The sequence below is a fragment of the Callithrix jacchus genome, chromosome 17 (assembly GCF_049354715.1).
Source record: "Callithrix jacchus isolate 240 chromosome 17, calJac240_pri, whole genome shotgun sequence".
NCBI lineage: Eukaryota > Metazoa > Chordata > Mammalia > Primates > Cebidae > Callithrix > Callithrix jacchus.
In genome coordinates this window covers 15,587,488-15,607,234 of record NC_133518.1, presented here as the reverse complement: position 1 = coordinate 15,607,234, position 19,747 = coordinate 15,587,488, and the positions used below count along the sequence as shown (strand labels likewise).

At 43.5% G+C, this 19,747-nt stretch overlaps 1 protein-coding gene across 8 annotated transcripts in view; it reads right to left on the bottom strand.

Annotated features, from left to right (window-relative positions):
• Positions 1–16,770, bottom strand: part of TNIK (TRAF2 and NCK interacting kinase) — a 416,471-nt gene extending 399,701 nt beyond the window's left edge. For 5 of the 8 annotated variants that reach the window (XR_013528405.1, XM_035278926.3, XM_035278927.3 and 2 more), the window contains exon 1: positions 16,399–16,770. Coding sequence is in view for 4 of the 8 variants with exons in the window: in XM_035278926.3 (XP_035134817.1) it covers positions 16,399–16,455 (57 nt within the window). In the remaining 4 variants the exon portion in view is untranslated. Of the gene's footprint in view, positions 1–16,120; positions 16,265–16,398 lie in introns of those variants that run through there. The other 3 variants (XM_054247171.2, XM_078353846.1, XM_078353847.1) reach the window with 1 other exon arrangement.
• Positions 16,771–19,747: the final 2,977 nt, after the last annotated feature.

The window sequence follows — 19,747 nt, the reverse complement described above, 5'->3', positions numbered from 1 at the left end:
GGTCTCAAAAAATAAATGACCCAAAGATTTTAGGCTTCTAACAAAAGTAGAGCTGAAAGAGTTTGTGGATATGGAATCTTTTTTTCTAATTGTACTTTAAGTTCTGGGGTAAATGTGCAGATCTTGCAAGATTGTTGCATAGGCACACACACGCCATGGTTGTTTGCTGCCTCCATCCCTCCACCACCCACATCAAGCATTTCTCCCAATCTTATCCCTCCCCTGGCTTCCCACCCCCTGCTGTTCCTCCCCTAGACCCCCACCCCACCACAGACCCCAGTGTGTGATGTTCCCCTCCCTGTGCCCATGTGTTCTCATTGTTCAGAACCCACCTATGAGTGAGAACATGCAGTGTTTGGTTTTCTGTTCTTGTGTCAGTTGGCTGAGAATGATGGTTTCCAGATTCATCCATGTCCCTACAAAGGACATGAACTCATCCTTTTTTATGATTGCATAGTATTCCATGGCATATATGTGCCACATTTCTGTATCCAGTCTATCATTGATGGGCATTTGGGTTCTTTCAGTTTCCAAGAAAATGTCAGGACCTCCTAGGATTTCAAACTCAATCCCTACAGGCCTATAGGGAAAAACAGGAAATTGACATCTGAAGGATACATCTTGTTGATCAAGGGAGTGGAGCTTTTCTACACCCTAAATAAACTTACTTTAAAAAAAAGTGGCAGTGCAAAGAACAATGGAAACTCCAAAATTATCAATTAAAAGTTATAGACTTTTCAATTTCAAGTATCCTTGATTCTTACAAACAATTCAAAAGCATATATTAGTAAAAAAATTAACTTCCATACTCATAAAAATATGTACTGTCCACAATTTCTTTGAGGTCATGTACCTTATGAAAAAGTTGCATTTGCCATAAATGAATCACTATTTCCTATTCTGTGACATTTTTAGACATACCCAAATTTCCACTAATATATTTTGTTTTTCTTTTTTATTTTATTTCATTTTATTGAGATGAGGTCTCGCTGTGTTGCCCAGGCTGATCTCATACTCCTGGGCCCAAGTGAACCTTCCACCTCAGCCTCCCAAAGTGCTGGGATTACAGGCATGAGCCACCATGCCCAGCCAAGAAAACTGTCTTTTAAACATTTAGGCCAGGGGTTCCCAGACTCCCAAGTGCTTCTGAATTACTAGAAGGGCTTCTTAATGCAAAAGTTGCTGGTCCCCATCCCCAGAGTTTCTGATTCAATAATTGAGAGAAGCCAGGCATGGTTGGCTCACACCTGTAATCCTAGCACTTTGAGAGGATGAGGCAGGCAGATCCCTTGCATTCAGGAATCAGAGATCATGTCAGAAACCCCGTCTCTACAAAAGATACAAAAATTAGCCAGATATGGTGGCACATGCCTGTAGTACATGCTACCCCAGGGGGCTGAGGTGAGAGAATCACCTGAGCACCAGAGGTCGAAGCTGCAATAAGCTGAGATCGCACCACTGCACTCCAGCCTGGGTGACAGAGTAAGACCCTGTCTCAAAAAAAAAAAAAAAAAGTTGAGAGAGGCAGGGCCTAAGAGAGGATCCTGAAGCTGCTGCTCCAAGGACCCCACTTTGAGAACCACCGACTTAAGGGGTTAAACTGTCAACCAGCTTTTAGAAAATCACAGCACACAGGACAACATTTACTGAGAATCTACCAACTGCAGAATGCTCTACTACCTACTGAGTAAGCCTCATAGGTCTTTGCTCCAAACACTCTCTAAATTGGCAACACGGGGTATACGTGCGAGGGGACAATACACAGACACATATCCAAAACAGCAAGAAGTCATTAATACAGGCAAACTAAAGATGTTTCATTTCTCCAGTGCATTTCTTTATGATGACTCCTACTGTGCAGTCTAATCTATTACTCTCAGATAGAAATTACTAAACCACAATGCAGAGTCATTCTTCCTTGCACTATGCCACTTCATTTCACTCACTAATGGCAGTTTCAGCTGAAGCCAGGGCATGAAATGTAGTGAGGGACCTCATTTTAAAGCTTATTTATGTTATTCATGTTTTAGCAACGGTAAGGATCAGTGTGACGATCAACACTCAGGTTTTAGTGATAAGCTATCCAGCAGAGTCATCAAGTGCATATGTGATCTAATTCTGCCATCGGGCTGAACTGTGCTGCACAGAAACGTCCAACAGAATCCGAACTCAAACTTTCCCATCACTGCTTGGGTTTTTAAAGCATAGCTAGCACCAGCTTTCAAATGCATAGTTTTCTCATGACTGTCCTGAGTTTAAGTGCATTTATATCCAGATTATAATCAGAGAGGATATTTAATTAGATAATGTTTGCAAGTACTTTGAAAATATAAAGTGCTCTGTAAACGCTAAATATTATTATTATTTAAATACAGTTTGCAATTACTGCTTACAACCTATTCCACCCACCACGCTGCTATCATTTGATTACAGGCAGCTTAAAAAAAATACCTAGAGGTAGAAATGATGAAACCATATTCATGTGAAGCCCTGGATTTTTACTCAAGACATAAATAATTTATAGGCATTTTAAATGGAGGGTTAGGTTATAAACTCTAGTAAATCAAGGAAATCGCCCTCTGCAAGACCAACGGCCATAAAGTTGTGTCCATTTTAATAGTTTCTTACTTTAAACCAGGTTGAAAGTAGATTATAGTCCAGAATATGGAGCTTTTTACTCTGGTGGCTCCCTGTTCTATCTTCTATTTTATTCATTGGAATCTAAAATATCTACCTATGTGAAAAATTGAAAGCATAATCGGCCGGGCGTGGTGGCTCACACCTATAATCCCAGCACTTTGGGAGGCTGAGGTGGGTGGATCATGAGGTCAAGAGATCAAGACCATCCTGGTCAACATGGTAAAACCCTGTCTCTTCAAAAAAAATTAGCTGGGCATGGTGGTGCGTGCCTGTAGTCCCAGCTACTCAAGAGGCTGAGCAGGAGAATACCTTGAACTCAGGAGGTGGAGGTTGCGGTGAGCCGAGATCGCACCATTGCACTCCAGCCTGGGTAACAAGGCGAAACTCTGTCTCAGAAAAAAAAAAAAAAAAAAAGCATAATCATCTGGCACATTAAGGCTTGAGAATAGCCTCTATTTTGTCATGGCTCTAGCTCACCTTGCTACCTTCTGTGATCGTCACAGATTCAGGGTCTTCCATTCTTAAAAAACTAAAACCTTTGAGCCTGATTCCACACATCTTTCAAACACACTTGCTGGATAATTTTCCAGAAAGAATGACAGATTAAATATAAACAAGCCAAGTGCAGTGGCTCATGCCTTGTAATCCTAGCACTTTGGGAGGCTGTGGCAGGCAGATCACCTGAGGTCAGGAGTTCCAGACCAGCATGGCCAACACAGTCAAACCTTATCACTACTAAAAATACAAAAATTAGCCAGGCATGGTGGTGGGCACGTGTAATCCCAGCTACTCAGGAGTCTGAGGCAGAAGAACTGCCTGAACCCAGGAGGAGGAGGTTGAAGTGAGCAGAGATCACCCCACTGCACTCCAGCCTAGACAATACATAGAGACTCCATCTCAAGTAAAAGAAAAAAGAAAAAGATAAACATCCCCTACATACACTCCACAAGAACATCACTGTTAATCCCCAAATGGCTAACATTTTAGGTTTTTAAGATTTCAGGCAAGGAAAAAAAAAAAACCCATGTTCTAAGCTGACATTGCTTATCTTACAAAACAAAGTTTCAAGGAAGAAATACCTTGGAAATAGCTCTTAAAACACCACTATGCTCATGAAAGAGAACTTGTGCCCTAAACCAAAGGCTTCTGGGAAGTCTCTCAGCCCCAGGGTGATAATATAGCAGATGATTCTGATGTCATGACAAGGTCCATAAACCAAATGATGGACAGGGGAGTCACTGTTGGCAGTAGCTTTAGGCCAGTCAGTTGTAAGCTCAGCCACTTAGTAGCTCTATGACCTTTGGTAAACTAATTGATTTTTCTGAGTCTTATGTGTTCATTTATAAATGGCACACACCTAGAGCCAAGAAATTGGGAGTCAATCTGGCATTATCAAGAGCCTTAGAGATCATTCATATGCTTATTTCTAAATTCAATTTCTAAGGCGTTATCCTAAGGAAACAGAGATGCACACACAGACTTACATGTAAGTATATTTATTGAAGCAGTATTTATTGATAAGAGTTGGAAAGTTAGAAATAACCTCAAGCTTCATCATCAGGAGCTAGTTAAATATATTATGATACATCTCCACAATAAAATGTTAAGCCGTCTAAAAACATGATTGGAAAGTTGAACACTGACTGGATATTTTATTACATGTCAAATCTTTTAGGCATGATCATAGTAATGTGGTTATGTGTTTTTTAAGTACATAAGCTATGAAATATTTATAAATGAAATGATATGCTGCTTTAAAATAACATAGGGGAGAAAGTGGGAAGGAGTATAGATGAAACAGGATTGGTCATGGGGGATAATTGTTCAGTAGAGAGATTATTAACCCTTTTATCTACATTTTAATAGGAGTTTTATTGAGATTTAATTCATATTCCATAAGATTTATGCATTTGAAGTGTACAAGTGACTTTCAGTATATTTCACAGAGTTGTATAAACATGCCCACTATCTAATTTGGGACATTAACAGTGACTCTCTGCCAGCAAGCATTAGCCTACCTTCTATCTCTATGGATTTGCCTCTTCCAGATATTTTATACAAATAGAATCATAGAATCATGTCTCCTTTCGTTTGGTTTTTTTCACATAGCATAATGTTCATCCATGTTGCAGTGTGTATCAGCACTTTCTTTTATCGTAGAATAAATATTCCATTGTATGGATATACCATTCTACATTTTGTTTATTCGTTCATAGGTTGATGGACACTTGGGCTGTTTTCTCTTTGAGGTTACTATAAACATTCATGTACACATTTTTGCGTGAATACAGTTTGTTCTCTTGAGCATATACCTAGGAGTAGAATTCCTGGGTCATATGGTAACTCTATATTTAACATTTTGAGAAATTGTCAAAATGTTTTCCAAAATGGCTGTAGCATTTTATATTCCTATCACTAATATATGAGCATTCCAATATTCTGCCTACTTTTTTAAATTGTACTTTAAGTTCTGGGAGACATGTGCAGAATGTATAGGTCTGATGCCTAGGTATACACATGTCATGGTGGTTTGCTGCACCCATCAACACACCATCTACATTAAGTATTTCTCCTAATGCTGTGCTTCCCCTAGCCTCCCACCCACTGACAGGCCCCAGTGTGTTATGTTCCCCTCCCTGTGTCCATGTGTTCTCATTGTTCAACTCCCACTTATGAGTGAGAACATGTGGCGTTTGGTTTTCTGTTCCTGGTATTAGTTTGCTGAGAGTGATGGTTTCCAGCTTCATCCATGTTCCTACAAAGAACATAAACTCATCCTTTTTATGGCTGTATAGTATTCCATGGTGTATATGTGCCACATTTTCTTTAACCAGTCTATCATTGAACGGCATTTGGGTTGGTTCCAAGCCTTTGCTATTGTGACTAGCGCTGCAGTAAACATACGTGCGCATGTGTCTTTATAGCAGAATGATTTATAATCCTTTGGGTATATACTTAGTAATGGGGTTGCTGGGTCAACTGGTATTTCTGGTTTTAGATCCTTGAGGAATCACCACACTGTCTTCCACAATGGTTGAACTAAGTTACACTCCCACCAACAGTGTAAAAGTGTTCCTGTTTCTCCACATCCTCTTCAGCGTCAGTTGCTTCCTGTATTCTGTCCACTTTTACATAAGTTTAAATTTCTCACGAAAAAAGAGTTTTAAAAGTATAACATGGAAAAAGATTAATGGCATGAGAATTGGTTTAAAAAATAGGTTATATACAATATATACAATATTATCTTATTGTTTAAAAGAACTATTTAGCCATGCATAGGAAAAAACTACTAAGCCATACACCAAAGTGCATATGTAGTTGTCATCAGGAATCATAAGTTTGAATAATTTGAGAATTCTTTTTACTTTTTCTCCATTTTCCAAATTGTCTGCAATGACCATGCAGAAACCAGTGCAATGACCATTGCTTTTTAAATGAGAACTAGAAAAGCTTTTTTAAAATTAAACAAATTTTTAACAACTCAGCAGTATTAGTCTTTGCCCCCTTTCACAGTCTGCATTTTCTGGGCCCTAGAGCCCCAGGAGTCTTTGTAGCTTCTTACTCAAGTTAAAATACAGCAGCTATTTTCAGCTGCTACAGGTGGCCTCTGCACATAGAATCATAACTTTTGTTTTCTACATCTCAAACATTGCTAATTCTCTATATTGATTAACTTAGCTGAATTCTCCTCTACCATCCAATTAGATTTGGTTTCTTCACAGTGGAGCGCACTGTCTTCCATGTGTTCTGTACATACAAACAACTTAATAACCATCTTCCTATCTATACATTGTTAGACTGATTTTTGTGTTGTGGGAATGACTGATTCACTAAGATGTCCAGGATGTTGGCAATCCAGTTGAGGGACATGGCATAACAGGACCCAGTTCCACATTCCAGTTTCATCCTTGGACTAGACAAGTAACTTCTCTGAGCCCCAATTTCTACCTACAAAAGAGGTCAACTGGATCACCAAGCCCTAGATAGACACTCAGATAAGTAGATATATAGACAAAGATATGCAAACACAATCCTTGTTTACTTTTCATTTTACCTTCATCATGGGTTTATGGCTTTATCCTATTCGTGCCTTTTATCAGCAGGATCCACAACTTAGTTTTTGGAGGTATGAGGTGTAATAAATAAAGATCCTTTCTAAATGAATTAACTAATTTCATTCATACAATTGATATTTATTCAATCAACATTTATCACGTGCCAGACACAGTTCAAAGCACCCGGAATATAGTGCTAAACATGCAGGTGAGATCCCAATTGTCACAAGGTTTAAGTAGGCTCCAATTGGGAGAGCCAGGTTTTTAAAAAAATCCATATAGTCATAACTGCCTTAAAGACAATAAACCACTAAATTGGACAGTTACAGGGTGGGAAGGTGTGCTACACAGAGATATACTGCAAAGGAAGCCTCCCTGTGTAGCAGGGAGCCTCTAAGAGGGCCCTTCCACAGTGAATAGGCCTGACTTGGGTAGCCAATAGGGTACTGCAGAAATGATGGTGTGTGATTTCCAAGGCCAGGTCATAAAAGACATTGTGGCTTCTGCTTCGCTTTCTTGATTTGTCTAGTAAAAGTGGGCACGACCTTATGAGGATGCTCAAGCAACCAGTGGAATCACCTACATGGGGAGGACTGAGGTCTCCCGAGAACAACCAGCACCACATAAGTAAATCATCTTGGAAAGTGATCCTCCAGCCCCAGTCAAGCCTTCAGAAGATACTGACCCTGCCAAAATCTTCCTGCAACCTTAGGAGATACCTCATGCTAAAACCACCCAGGTAAGCCACTTCTGAATTCCTGGTCCAGTTATTGTTGTTTAAGCCACTAAGCTTGAGGGTAAATCTGTTATGCAGATATGTAAGTAATAATATAGGCAGCATCTGACCTTAGACCTAAATAATGAGATGGAACCCTCCATGTGAAATTTCTGACATGGAGAACTACAAAAATGAGCTTGGCATATCTACAAAACAGAAAAAAAATCAGTGTGGCTAGAGTGTAGTGAAAAACAAGTGCAGACTCTCTTCTCCATCCAACCATGGGTGTAGAAACCATGCCAGTGTTGTCTTCAGCTCAGCCCCAGCAACTAGTAGCACCCAATAATCAGGTACTGAATGAATATATACATGAACAAATGAATGAATGAATGAATGCCAGATACCATGCGCACTTCTTCCCCTACAGTTAATCATATTTCACAGAATCACAGAGTACTGGACCCAAATTTACACTGCACCCAAATTTGTACCTTCTAATACACAAATCAAACAAATGTTTGTAACATATGTAATGTATTGTTAAAGTCTACAAATTTCCTACTTGACCCGTATTGCCAAGGTTCTAATTTCGCTAACTAGAGAGACAACACTTGAAATTCTAGGGTTATATGAGTCTAAACCCAGCAGCAATGCTGTAAGGAAATACCCAGTAGAAGTCACAGTCAGTCCATCGTCCTATCACTCCATCCTCAAAAACTGGCACAACACTTTAAACTATAAATCAGAATCTAAAGGTTGGAAAAAAATAACTCATTTAAAAATTAGGAAGGGATATTACTTTCGATGGCAATTCTCAGCTCATTGAGGTCCATAGTTTGCAACCTCTTGCTATCCCCAATAAGTAGAATAAGAATCCATGGCTATTTAAATGCCCTCAGTCCTGCCTCCAATTCCCTTACATTTTCCAGGAATACGCCTCCCAGCAATAGAAATTGCTGGAAGTCACCTCTAACTCCAACCAATGACACTGAGCTCTAACTCCCAGCTTGTGTGCCTCATGAAACCTCACCATCTCCCAAACTCTCTCTACCCACTCACCGCCAGCTCTGTCAAGATAAAAACTCAATATTGTCTTCCAGTGGGCCACTCTAGAATCACACCCTTTCCCACCCATCCATTACTATTTAATCAAAATAGTAGTCATAAATATTATCAGGTTATTAAAATAATTGAAACACGCTCCAAACACACAGACACACACACACACACACACACACACACACACACTTGTATGTGCCTTGGAATTCTAACCCACTTTTTTTTTCTTTCTTTCTTTCTCTTTTTTTTTTTTGAAACAGAGTCTCACTCTGTAGCCAGGTTGGAGTGCAGTGGCACGATCTCGCTCATTGCAACCTCCGCCTCCTGGGTTCAAGCGATTCTCCTGCCTCAGCCTTTCGAGTAGCTGGGACTAGAGGCACCTGCCACCACACCAGCCTAATTTTTATATTTTTTAGTAGAGACAGGGTTTCACCTTGTTGCCAGGATGGTCTCAATCTCTTGACCTCGTGATCCACCTGCCTCAGCCTCCCAAAGTGCTCGGATTACAGGTGTGAGCCACCTCACCTGGCCACACACAGTGTTTCAAATCTCTCAAAACATTAGAAGACAATGGAGAGAGCATTTTCTTTGGTAGTAAAATTCTAGAAATAGGAATACCTACCCAGGATCAAGCATAGTATTCTCCTAACTGGCGTCCCAGGAATTGTACTCTATGTAATTAGCATCCACTGGAATTGTACTCTACATAGGTGTCCCCACAAGCCATGCAACGTAGACTATAATGTAATTCATGATTCCTGAAACTGTGCTATGTTCAGCACAGGTCCCACCTTTCTGAAGTTTCTATACTCTCTCTACATAGCACCACCTCCAGCCCTTCTAAAAGGGCTGCACATTATATATTTTGTTAATGCAAAACCTGTCCATTGAACAAACGCCTGCTGTGTAAAGAAAACTGTTGAGGATCCCTAAGAAAATCAAACGTTGCCTTGAAGAAGCAATTGTCTAGTAGTGAATATAATCCAAGACAGAAAGTTCTGAGTGTTATGAAAGAGGTGTGAGGTCAGTTCTGACACAGTCTATGAACGGGAGAGGGTTTACATTTTTAGTGTTGGGGCAGTAGGTACAGGAAAGGAGACTAAGGTAGAGCGCCCCCTACAGAGCATCCGTGGGCTAATGAAGTTGGTGGGAGGCCCCTCCGAATTGCAGCTGGTCTTGACAACTTGCAAAAGAGTTTACTTTTCAGTCTGTAGGCTAAGGAATCAGAGAAGGCCTTGAATTAAAACAACCAGATTGAAACTGTGCGTTAGGAAGACTCCGGGGGCTACAGTGTACAAGAGACCAGTCAGAAGAAGGCTGGTGGTAGAGGAGCGGGAGGCGGGGTCCCGCCGCGGGTGTTGCCCAGAGGAGAGTAACTACGGGGCTTTCAGGGAACAGTGGAGACAAGGGGACCCATATGATCAACAATAAGGAAAGAATTTTAAGTTGGGGTGAAATAAAATGGGTTTTGAGAAGCTGAGGGCACCCCCGTGAGACAACCAGGGCACGTAAAAAAGAAGTGGATAGAATCATGTTTCTCTAAAGGGAAATAAGCTTCCAACCAGACTGGAAGAAATCACAAGCGGAATTCATCCAACATTTTCTACTTAAGTCCTCCCTCTCTCTCCACTAGAGACCTTATATTTATATGTGCAGAATAACATTTCATTCAAAAAATATCATTAAGATTTTCTTAGAATTCTCAGCACACTGCTAACAAACCAGTTTAGGCCCTGTTCTCAGAGAGCTACTTCCCCCACAGAAATGTAAGAATCAATTTGACATTAAAGCATCTTTCAGACTCAAGTTACTCCAAATTCTATCAGGAAAGGAATCAGAGACTGGTTGTGCTCAGCTGGGCATGGCGGCCATGATTCAATCACAGGAGCACCGGGCTGGGTGGACTTTAGAACCGCTATCACTGAGAGGAGGAATGGCGTCAAACCAAGAAGGGCATGGAAGATTAATTCCAGGGCAGAGACACAGAAGGAAGAAAGGCCCAACGGGCTACACTCAAAATTATAAGATTTCAAAGAGTCTTACAGATAAGGGGGAAAAAAGCAGTATTTCCTGAAGAAAATGTACTGGGTATTCTCTCATCAACAAAATATTCCATGACCTCCTAAGTAGATAATTATGCAAACAGCAAACCATGACTTACACTGGCTTTTGTACTAGTGATTACTCAGTTAATAATGAATACTGAAAGTGATTATGCATATTTCTCTGATGTTCTGATAACTACCAGCACACCCTCCTTTTTATAAGGAAATGTCACTGTAAAGAAAACACCTGTTTAGTATCTCTGAAAAACACAAAGAATATCTAATGAAAAAATCGCCATGCTGCTATCATTTTGAGATACTGTCATCAATTCGTGCAACTTTACTAAAATCTCGTTTTAGATCAAATTTAATTAAGTGCTCTGGAGTAATGAATTAATAATGTTTTGAGATTTCTTTAAGCCCGAGGAGACCTCTCACCAGAAAGTTTTAAATACTGGGCCATTAGTGTATCATTTTAGGTGTCCACTCTACCTAAAAAAAAACTTTGGGAAGGCATAGACATAATGTGTTTGTATTTGAATAATCAGTAATACATAAAAAGGAGAAAAAGTTTCTTAAAAAAGAAGGTTTTAGTGAATAAAGCTGATAGTTGATACTAGTTTAGAAATATGTTAATCTCCAAAAAGCTTCGGGTCTGAGCTTACCTCATATGTAATGAATGCTAATACTCAGGCCATCAGAGAAGCACGTAAGATCGTATTGGCACGCAAGAGGAAAAAGGCAGCTAAGGTCTGTCGAGTTGCTATTAAAAAGAGTCAGAACTTTCTGATACCTTTTTCTCAGGATTATTTTTTCTTTTCTTAATCGTCTTCCTTTTTTTTTTGAGAAAAAAATCTCACTCTGTCACCAAGGCTGAAGTGCTGTGACACAATCACAGCCTCGACTTCTCAAGCTCAAACTATCTTCCTACCTCAGTCTCCCCAGTAGCTGGGACCACAGGCACAAACCACCACACTAGCTTTTTTTTTTTTTTTTTTTTTTGGTAGAAATGAAGTCTCCTTACATTGCCCAGGTTGGTCTGAAACTAGTAGTTTCAAGCAGCCCTCCCACTTCGACTGCCCAAAGTGCTGGGATTACAGGTGTGAGCCACTGTGCCAAGCCAGGATAATTTTCTATTAGATAAAATCACTGTAATCAAATGTTGATGGGATCAATTTTCCCACTAAATTCTGCTTAATCACGGGATAGCATATTTGTATAGTGCTGTATGGTTTTTAAAGCATTGCCTTAAATACTTTGATTCTGAAACCAGTGTGTGAGAAAGGCAAACAGTTGTGATCATTTCTATTAGCTATGGTTAAATGACCTACCCAAAGTCACAGAACTAATAAGAGGTGGACATACAACCGGGTAGACGGTGTTCATTCCACTCCATTCACCCATGCATTCATTCATGTCCTCATTCATCCATTTATTAACTAATGGAGACTATGGATCCAAAGATGAACAAGACCTAGCATCTGCCCTCAAGTAGTCCACGGTTTAGTAAAGAAGCAGAAAGAAAAACTGCACACGGGCTAGGCGCAGTGGCTCACGCCTGTAATCCCAGCACTTGGGGAGGCCGAGGTGGGTGGATCACGAGGTCAGGAGTTTGAGACTATCCTGGCCAACATAGTGAAACCCCATGTCTACTAAAAAAATACTTTAAAAGCTATCTGGGCATGGGGGTGGGTGCCTGAAATCCCAGCTACTTGGGAGGCGGAGACAAGAGAATCACTTGAACCTGGGAGGCAGAGGTTGCAGTGAACCGAGATCACGCCACTGCACTCCAGCCCAGGCAACACCGTGAGACTCTGTCTCAAAAAAAAAGAAAATCCCACACGAAGTAAAACATGAGCATGAAAGGTGTAGCAAAGGGATGTATGCAAGGCTTTCAGATAAGGTCAATTCTGAAATCTGGGTTTCAATAGAGAAAGAAATGGCTAGGGAGTGAGGGGAAAGGGGAAAGACACACATAGGTCATCTAATTTTGTTCAAATACAAGAGTGTATGTGAGTCCTGGCAGAAGCTGAGAGTCTGAGGTCAGCAGCAGCCAACTCTTGGCCTTGAATGCCTTACCCTGTGGGCCAAGTTAAGGACAGCCAAGGTGCTTAGGTCCAGAAACATGCTAATCTCCAAAAAGCTTTGTGGGCTGAGCTCACCTCCTATGTAATAAAGCACACTGGTGGCAAGTTTCATCTCTTTTAATACTGAGATGTCTTGAAGCAAGAATGACTCAAGCCCCAGGTTTGAATGAGTAAATTGTTTGCTGTAGCCTATGTATGTATACACACATTTTCATACACCCACATGGATACAGTTTATATCCATAATACTACACATAATATATGTATCCTCATAGATTATACAAAACATACACGGAACTCTATAAACCTCACATGCAGAGACATCTGAATAATGTGTATATCTAGACTGACGCCTTGGGACATGCTCAGATGGACATGGGTTACTGAGAGAGGTTACCTGTGCAGGACAACTATCTGTCCCAAGTGATTTCAAATAGTCATTTGCCTAAAAGAGTAGGCATTGAATGGGGCCTGGACAAGATGAATTCCAAAGGTAGCTTAAAGCTCCATGGTTTCATATATCACAAGCTTACTTGCATGTAGTTTCCCCATTCTCAATAAATAAAATTCCCTGGCACTGGTGAAATCATTCCTTTCTGCTGTTCTTTTGTATTCAGGCAGAAAATGTGTTATTGATTTCTGATTCAGCCACAAAAAGTGTGACTTAGAGAAAAGAGCACTGAATGAGGAGTCAGGAAATCTAGATTTTTTCCCCAAACCACGCTCCTTCTTGTCCCCTCCCCTTATTACTGTGTGACCTTGAACAACTTACTTCACGTCTCTGGGCTTCAGTTTCCCAAGTGTTCAATGAAAGGAGTGGCTGAATGTTCTACAACTCTATTTCCAGCTCTAAATCCAAAACCATCCCATCCCATCTCATCCCATCCCATCCCTCAAGATTTAGTTTATCTCTGTGAGCTCTAAAATTCAGGGCTAAAACTGGACTCAAATTACCTATTTTCTAACCAAAGAAGATCCTGCTTCACTCACTTTTAAGCCATGCAAATCTTGCATAATTGAAATGATCAGTGCTGCCATTGGTTGCTCTGGTTTAAATTATGCATTGTTGCTATTTGGGGAAAATTTAGACTGGGTCCAGTCTGGGATCACTGGCTGAGAACAATAAGCTCCCAAAGTGAGAAGGATAAAGGCCTCTCCAGACAGGATCTACTTTTAATGCACTGAGCCCAGGGTTTACAAAAAGAGCATTGACTGTGTACATTAAAGAACCACCGAAACAGCAAAGGACTGGTAAGTCTGCAGCAAATTCTCCTAGAAGCCACTGACCTTGGCTGCATTTCAGGGGTCAGGCATTCCCCAGGAGGGGCTCAGCAGGCAGTCTTTACCAAGGGCTTAGGAACCAATGAGACTTCTCGTCTAGATGAGCCCCCCTCTCCGAATGTGGGAAGGTAGAGATGATCTGCCCTCTGATTTGTGGAGATTACCTATGTGGCCTTTGGACCCACTCCAGCAGGCACACCTCACCCACAAGGCTGGTCAAAGACCCTGGCCCTCCGAGATATAACTGTCTCCACATCTTCTAGCCAGCAGTTCCTGGTCCCCCAAACTAGCTGTTGCCCTCTCTGTTTCCACACCTCCCAGCAGGCAGAAAAACAGAGGCAGCCCAGGCCACAAAGAACAATTTCAGTGAATCGTGCAAAGATGTCTTTTCAAAATACAGATCATAAGAACACACATCCCAAGTGCGAACCGCACTTGTCCACCCAGTGGGCCCTCACCGGTTGCTGCTGTACCTGCAGGCTCCGTGTTTGGTATCTCAGAAAACCTTCCCCAGGAAAAAGCCCACAAGGGACATGCCCTGGCCAAACTTAAAATCGCATCAGACTGCTTTCCAATAGAGGAGCAAGGTCGAGATTCCGGCCCAGGGAAATCACTGCAAGCCCTGTGCATTATTCAGACCCCGTCCCCCTTTGCCACTGTCCCCCCCAACCCCCCACCGATTCGCAGCACCCCACCCCCAGTCTGGGCCATCCATCCACCTGATTAACCCGCCCGCAGCAACTCCCAGCGCAGAAAGTAGGGCAAATGAACACACACAGTCGGTAAAGCAGGAAGCCACAGACCTGGCCAAAGCACCCACCCTGTTACCAACCCCACCCCGCTGCGCAGGGGGCAGCCAGTTCCTGATGTGGCATTTCGACTCCAGGGAAATAGACAGCTTCCTGTAATAATGCATGAATGAGCTCTGGCTGCCCAACTATCAGAACAGCCCATTGCAAACGGCAGCTGTTTCTTCTCAACTCATTACCTGCCTTGCTGAAACCTCGCCTCTTGGCCCCACAGATTACGACGAGGAGAGAAAGGGTTATTAAAAGACAGGCGAAAGAAAGCTTTAATTAAGGAGACCAAAGAGAAAGTACCACTTTGACCACAAAGGTAGCTCTTTAAAATATCGGTGCTGAAAGAGGCAATGTCAGAAGTACTATGAATCCAGGTAAATGGCCCCAAGATCCAGCATCAATCTAACAATGTATTCCTCAGGAGGGCGTGTGAACTTCCATGCTTCATCCATCCCGGTGTCGCCCTGTGGAGAGCCAACATCAATTCCTTCTCACCCACCCTCCATACATCAAGTCTATGCACTCGCTATTTTTTAAATTTAATTTTTGATTCGGGAGAGGAAGAAGCCGGCCTTAAATTGGTGCCCAATCCTTCTCAGACACCCGCTGCTGCCACCATCCCCACCCCTCACCCCCTTCCCGGCAGGCAGTATCTAATTAAAATGGCAAGAAAGCTCTGCCCCCTTCCCCGAAGGAGTGTGTTGGGATCGAGAGTTGGGGGTGGGGAAGCGTCGAGGCAGCACTGGGATTCCTGGTATTCTGATCTCAAAACAACAGCAAAATGGATTCTATATCAGTGATGTCTTAGTCAATACAGTGAAACGGCGTCTGAGGTAATTCACGTGAAGGTAAACGCAAACCAGTGGGGCTGGGGGAGGGAGGTGCTCTACAAAGGACTGGCCACAGACACGGGGAAACCACACACACACACATACACACACACACACACACGCACACGCACACACACTCCAGGGAGTTCCGGTCTGATTGAGGAAAAGCAGAAAACACATCCCTTTCACCTGCGTTAAGTTCAGCCATAAAACTGAAACATTACAGCCACGAAGTCAGAAAGCACAGGCAGGGCTGAGTTAAAGCCATAAATAAAGGTGAGTGGCAGACTGGCATTTGAGGGAGCGCTGAGAGGGCGCCGGGCGCGGGAGGCAGAAAAGGGGGAGGGGGAGGCAGCTGCCATCTACAAGACCAGCATAGCAATAACTGCCCCTCGGAGCGGAAGGTTCGGCTCCCCGGGGAGAGCCAGCCTCTCAGTGTCTTCTTGCAGGTAGCTGGAAAACGTGAGGGGCCAGTGCCTTTCTTCACGCTGGCATTCTTTTTGCAGAAGGGACAGTCGGGTCTCGCGCCTTGGCACCAGACAACTGCCCGGGGCGTGTACACACACACACACACACACACACGCCTTTCATTTTAATGCTCTTACACCGGTCTACGATGAAACTGGCATAAGCTCCACGAGCCCTCGGGGGCGCCTCGGCCACTGCCAAAGGAAGACTGCACCGCACAGCCCTTGCCGTAGGGACTCAGCCGGGAGCACCCCACAGCCCCGAATCAAAACGCAAATCCCGGTTCCCTCCCCGTCGCATTCTCCCGCTGCCGCCCAGCAGCCCCAGCCCCGGCCCCAGCCCCCAGTCCACGCACCGAGTTCATTCACCCTGACCCAAACCCCTGGAAAGAAACCAGAAAACATGTCCTACTCACCCTCAGAGCCGAGAGATCTATTTCATCCAGGCTTCGAGCCGGGGAGTCGCTCGCCATGTCTACTTCTTCGCTGGAGAAATGGACCAAAACCACCCCGAAGCTGCTCCCTTGGAAATTCCACCTTGGTCTATTTCACTCGCGTCCTCATGCGGGTGCCGCGCCAGAGGCCCCGGGCCCAGCCTCCCCCGCCCACCCCAGCCCCGCAGCGCCGGATCTCGGTCCTCCGCGCGTGGGTCCGCCGGGTCCGGGAGCCCAACCTGCGCGGATCTCCAAGCCCGGAGCGGCGGTGCGTGTGGGCTGAGCGCCCCGATCGGCTAAGGGCGCTGGGGCTGCGTGGGTGTATTTAAATGGGACATGCTTCTTTGCTTGTGCGTGGATGGCGGCTGCATTGGCTGTTATAATGAGACACATCAACTCCTCCACTCCGCGGGGGGAGGGTGGGGGTGGAGAACCACACAGAACTGTCTATCACCGCTTCCTGGGAGGAGTGAAGGGGTGGGGGGAGGCGGAGGAGGCGTGGTCTAGGACTGGGGAGCGGCAGGCCGCGCTTCCTGACCCGGTCCCTCTGCACCAGCGTGGAGGGGGGAGGGGCGCGCACCCTTTCCGCCCAGGCTTTTGCGGGCTCCGCGGGGCGAAGGCGAAGGGCCGTTCCTGAACCTTGACTTGCTTATCACGGGGACCCAAGCTCTATTTCTCTGTGGCCAATTCGTGCACTGCAGCAAAATGGCCCTTCAATCGCATCCTGGGGTTTCTCCGCGAGGTTCAAATGCACTTGCTCTGAGAAAGAGCCGGAGGGAAAAAAAGCAACACCCTCCCTTCCCCATTAATTATTTGTGGGGCTGGAGTTACGCGGGCTGGTGCAAACGGTGCATATAAGGACTTGTGTGGAAGGAAGGGGATCCGCCTCCAGGCGCGGAGAGAGTGGGGGAGATGCGTACACGCACAGTGCACCCAGCCGGGCGCTTCGGCAATTTGCAGCTGCGGCGGGGTCGGGTCCACCCGCGGTCCCCGGAATGCCGACGGCTGGTCCCGGGCGCCGGTCACTCGCCGACTCGGGGTTGGGAAGATTTGCCAGATGCGGGAAAGATGGGAGATCTGAGCGCTCTCTTGGCATCGCCACACCCAGGACCTGCTCGTGTCGCAATTCCCCACGGAAACAACCGAGTTGAAACGAGAAGCTTGTTCTCTGGGTGCAGTAGCTAGAAGGCTTCAGGTAACTCCAAAGCCAACACTGGGTGAGGCAACGCCCACCGCCTCGGCACTCGGCGTTTCTTCCCGGCTGGTTTGCGAGGCAGACCTGCCCAGATTGACAGAGAAAGTTTGGTTAGCGGATAAGAAGTAACGCGGAAGATGTGTACGTGAGAGCGACTTCACTTCACCCACTTTCTCCTGTGAAGGTTGGATGTTTTACAGTGGCATATATGACCTTGCTTCTGTAATCAAGAGTGGGAAGTCACTTCCCCCAATCCCTGCGCAGCCCTTCTTCTCCCGCCTTAGCCACGCAAAATACATAGAAAGAAAACACTGAAACTGAACTTTTCCCCAAATACAGCAGTAGCTTTGAAAGCATTCTTTGCTCCTCTGTTAACAGCAGAATGTTCTTCTGACCCGTGTCCTGATGGTTTCCTAATCACGCAGTATGAATATCAGCTTCAAAATAAGGCTTATGAATGAATGAGTGAAAGCCAAAGCAGTTAGTTCATGGAGACTGCAGACATTAGAAAACTTTGAAACCGCATCTGGTGTACATTGTTCTGTTTTCATAAACATTGTAGATCAGGCACCACGATTCGTGAAAATGTTGCAGCATCTCAATGGCCTCAACAGTTTGGGAGCTTTTGCCTTTGAACGTTGAATGTCAAACATTTGAACGTTTTATGCTAAAAACGCTACTTGACTTCTCATTTTTTAGTAAAATCATCTGGCTCGACATAGTATACAGTAAGCCACCACGTCGAAATGAAGAAAAGAAGAAGAAGAAGAAGAAGAAGAAGAAGAAGAAGAAGAAGAAGAAGAAGAAGAAGAAGAAGAAGGAGAAGGAGAGAAAGAAGAAGAAGAAGAAGAAGAAGAAAAAGAAGAAGAAGCAGAAGAAGAAGAAGAAAGAAGGAAAGATCAATTTCCCGTCATTGTTCTTATTTTTCTCTTCTGTGTCTCTGTTCTTTTGCCATTCATCTAGACAACAGGTTAGTGTATTGTCTCAAGGTTGAAAGAAGATAATTTCAGATCAAATATTAAGATCTATAAACAACTATTTTTTAAAACTACAAACATAAGGAAATATGAGTTAAATGTTTTTTCCATGGAAAGCCTTCATTTTATGCCTGTTTTTATACTTGAAACATCACAAATAGATCAACTTTTTTTGAAATTATTGAGCTGTTTGGACCGTGGAGGTGCCATGGTAATGGCATTAAATTCTACCCTTAGATTTCATTTTAGATGAGAAAGTTATATATGCAGTATGACGACAGGTGCTAAATGGAGGAGGGCTTCCTAAGAGCCTGAGAGGTTGATGAGACAGCCAGGGGAAGGCAGGGGTGTGGGCTGCAGGAAATAGCATAAAAGGAGATATTGTATTGTCAAAGGAACCTCCAACTGGTGAGGAAAGTGAGAAGAAGAAACTTGAACTTTCTCCTTTCAATCAAGTGTTCCAGCATAAATTTCCTAATTTTTGACTGTGTCTCTGTATTACCTGTACTATTACTACTCACTTCACATTTTTTCTTACATTTAATATAAAAAGAAAACAAAATCACTACCTTAAATGGAAAGCCAACAACACTTGCTTCGAAAAAAAGTGGGGGAGGAAACTATTAAAATAAATATAATGGAAAATAAGAAATATTATTAAATTATAGCTAGCTCTCATTGCCTGCTCCGGGCTTCTAGTCTAAGGCCTACTCTATTTTTTTTCTTGGTGTAATCTGAAGGATTAAGAAAACTGATATCATTTATGTGCAGTTTGAAAACCTGCCAAATAATACAATATGCTGTTTACACCTGTGTAAATATGTAATAAACTATACAAAGCATGGATACAGGCAGAAAGGATACAGATTAACTTCAGGATAATGAGAAAAGAGGAAAAAGAAAAGGAGGCTCCAACAATGATACCTAATTTTTTTGCTAAAGATTTCTGCCAGGCATGGTGGCTCACACCCGTAATCCCAACATTTGGGAGGCCAGGGTGGGAGGATGGTTTGAGTCCAGAAGTTCGAGACCAGCCTGGGCAACATGGCAGGACCCCCATCTCTACAAAAAATACTAAAATTAGGTGAGCCTAGTGGCACACGCCTGTAATCCCAGCTTCTAGGGTGGCTGAGGTGGAAGGATTGCTTGAGTCCAGGAG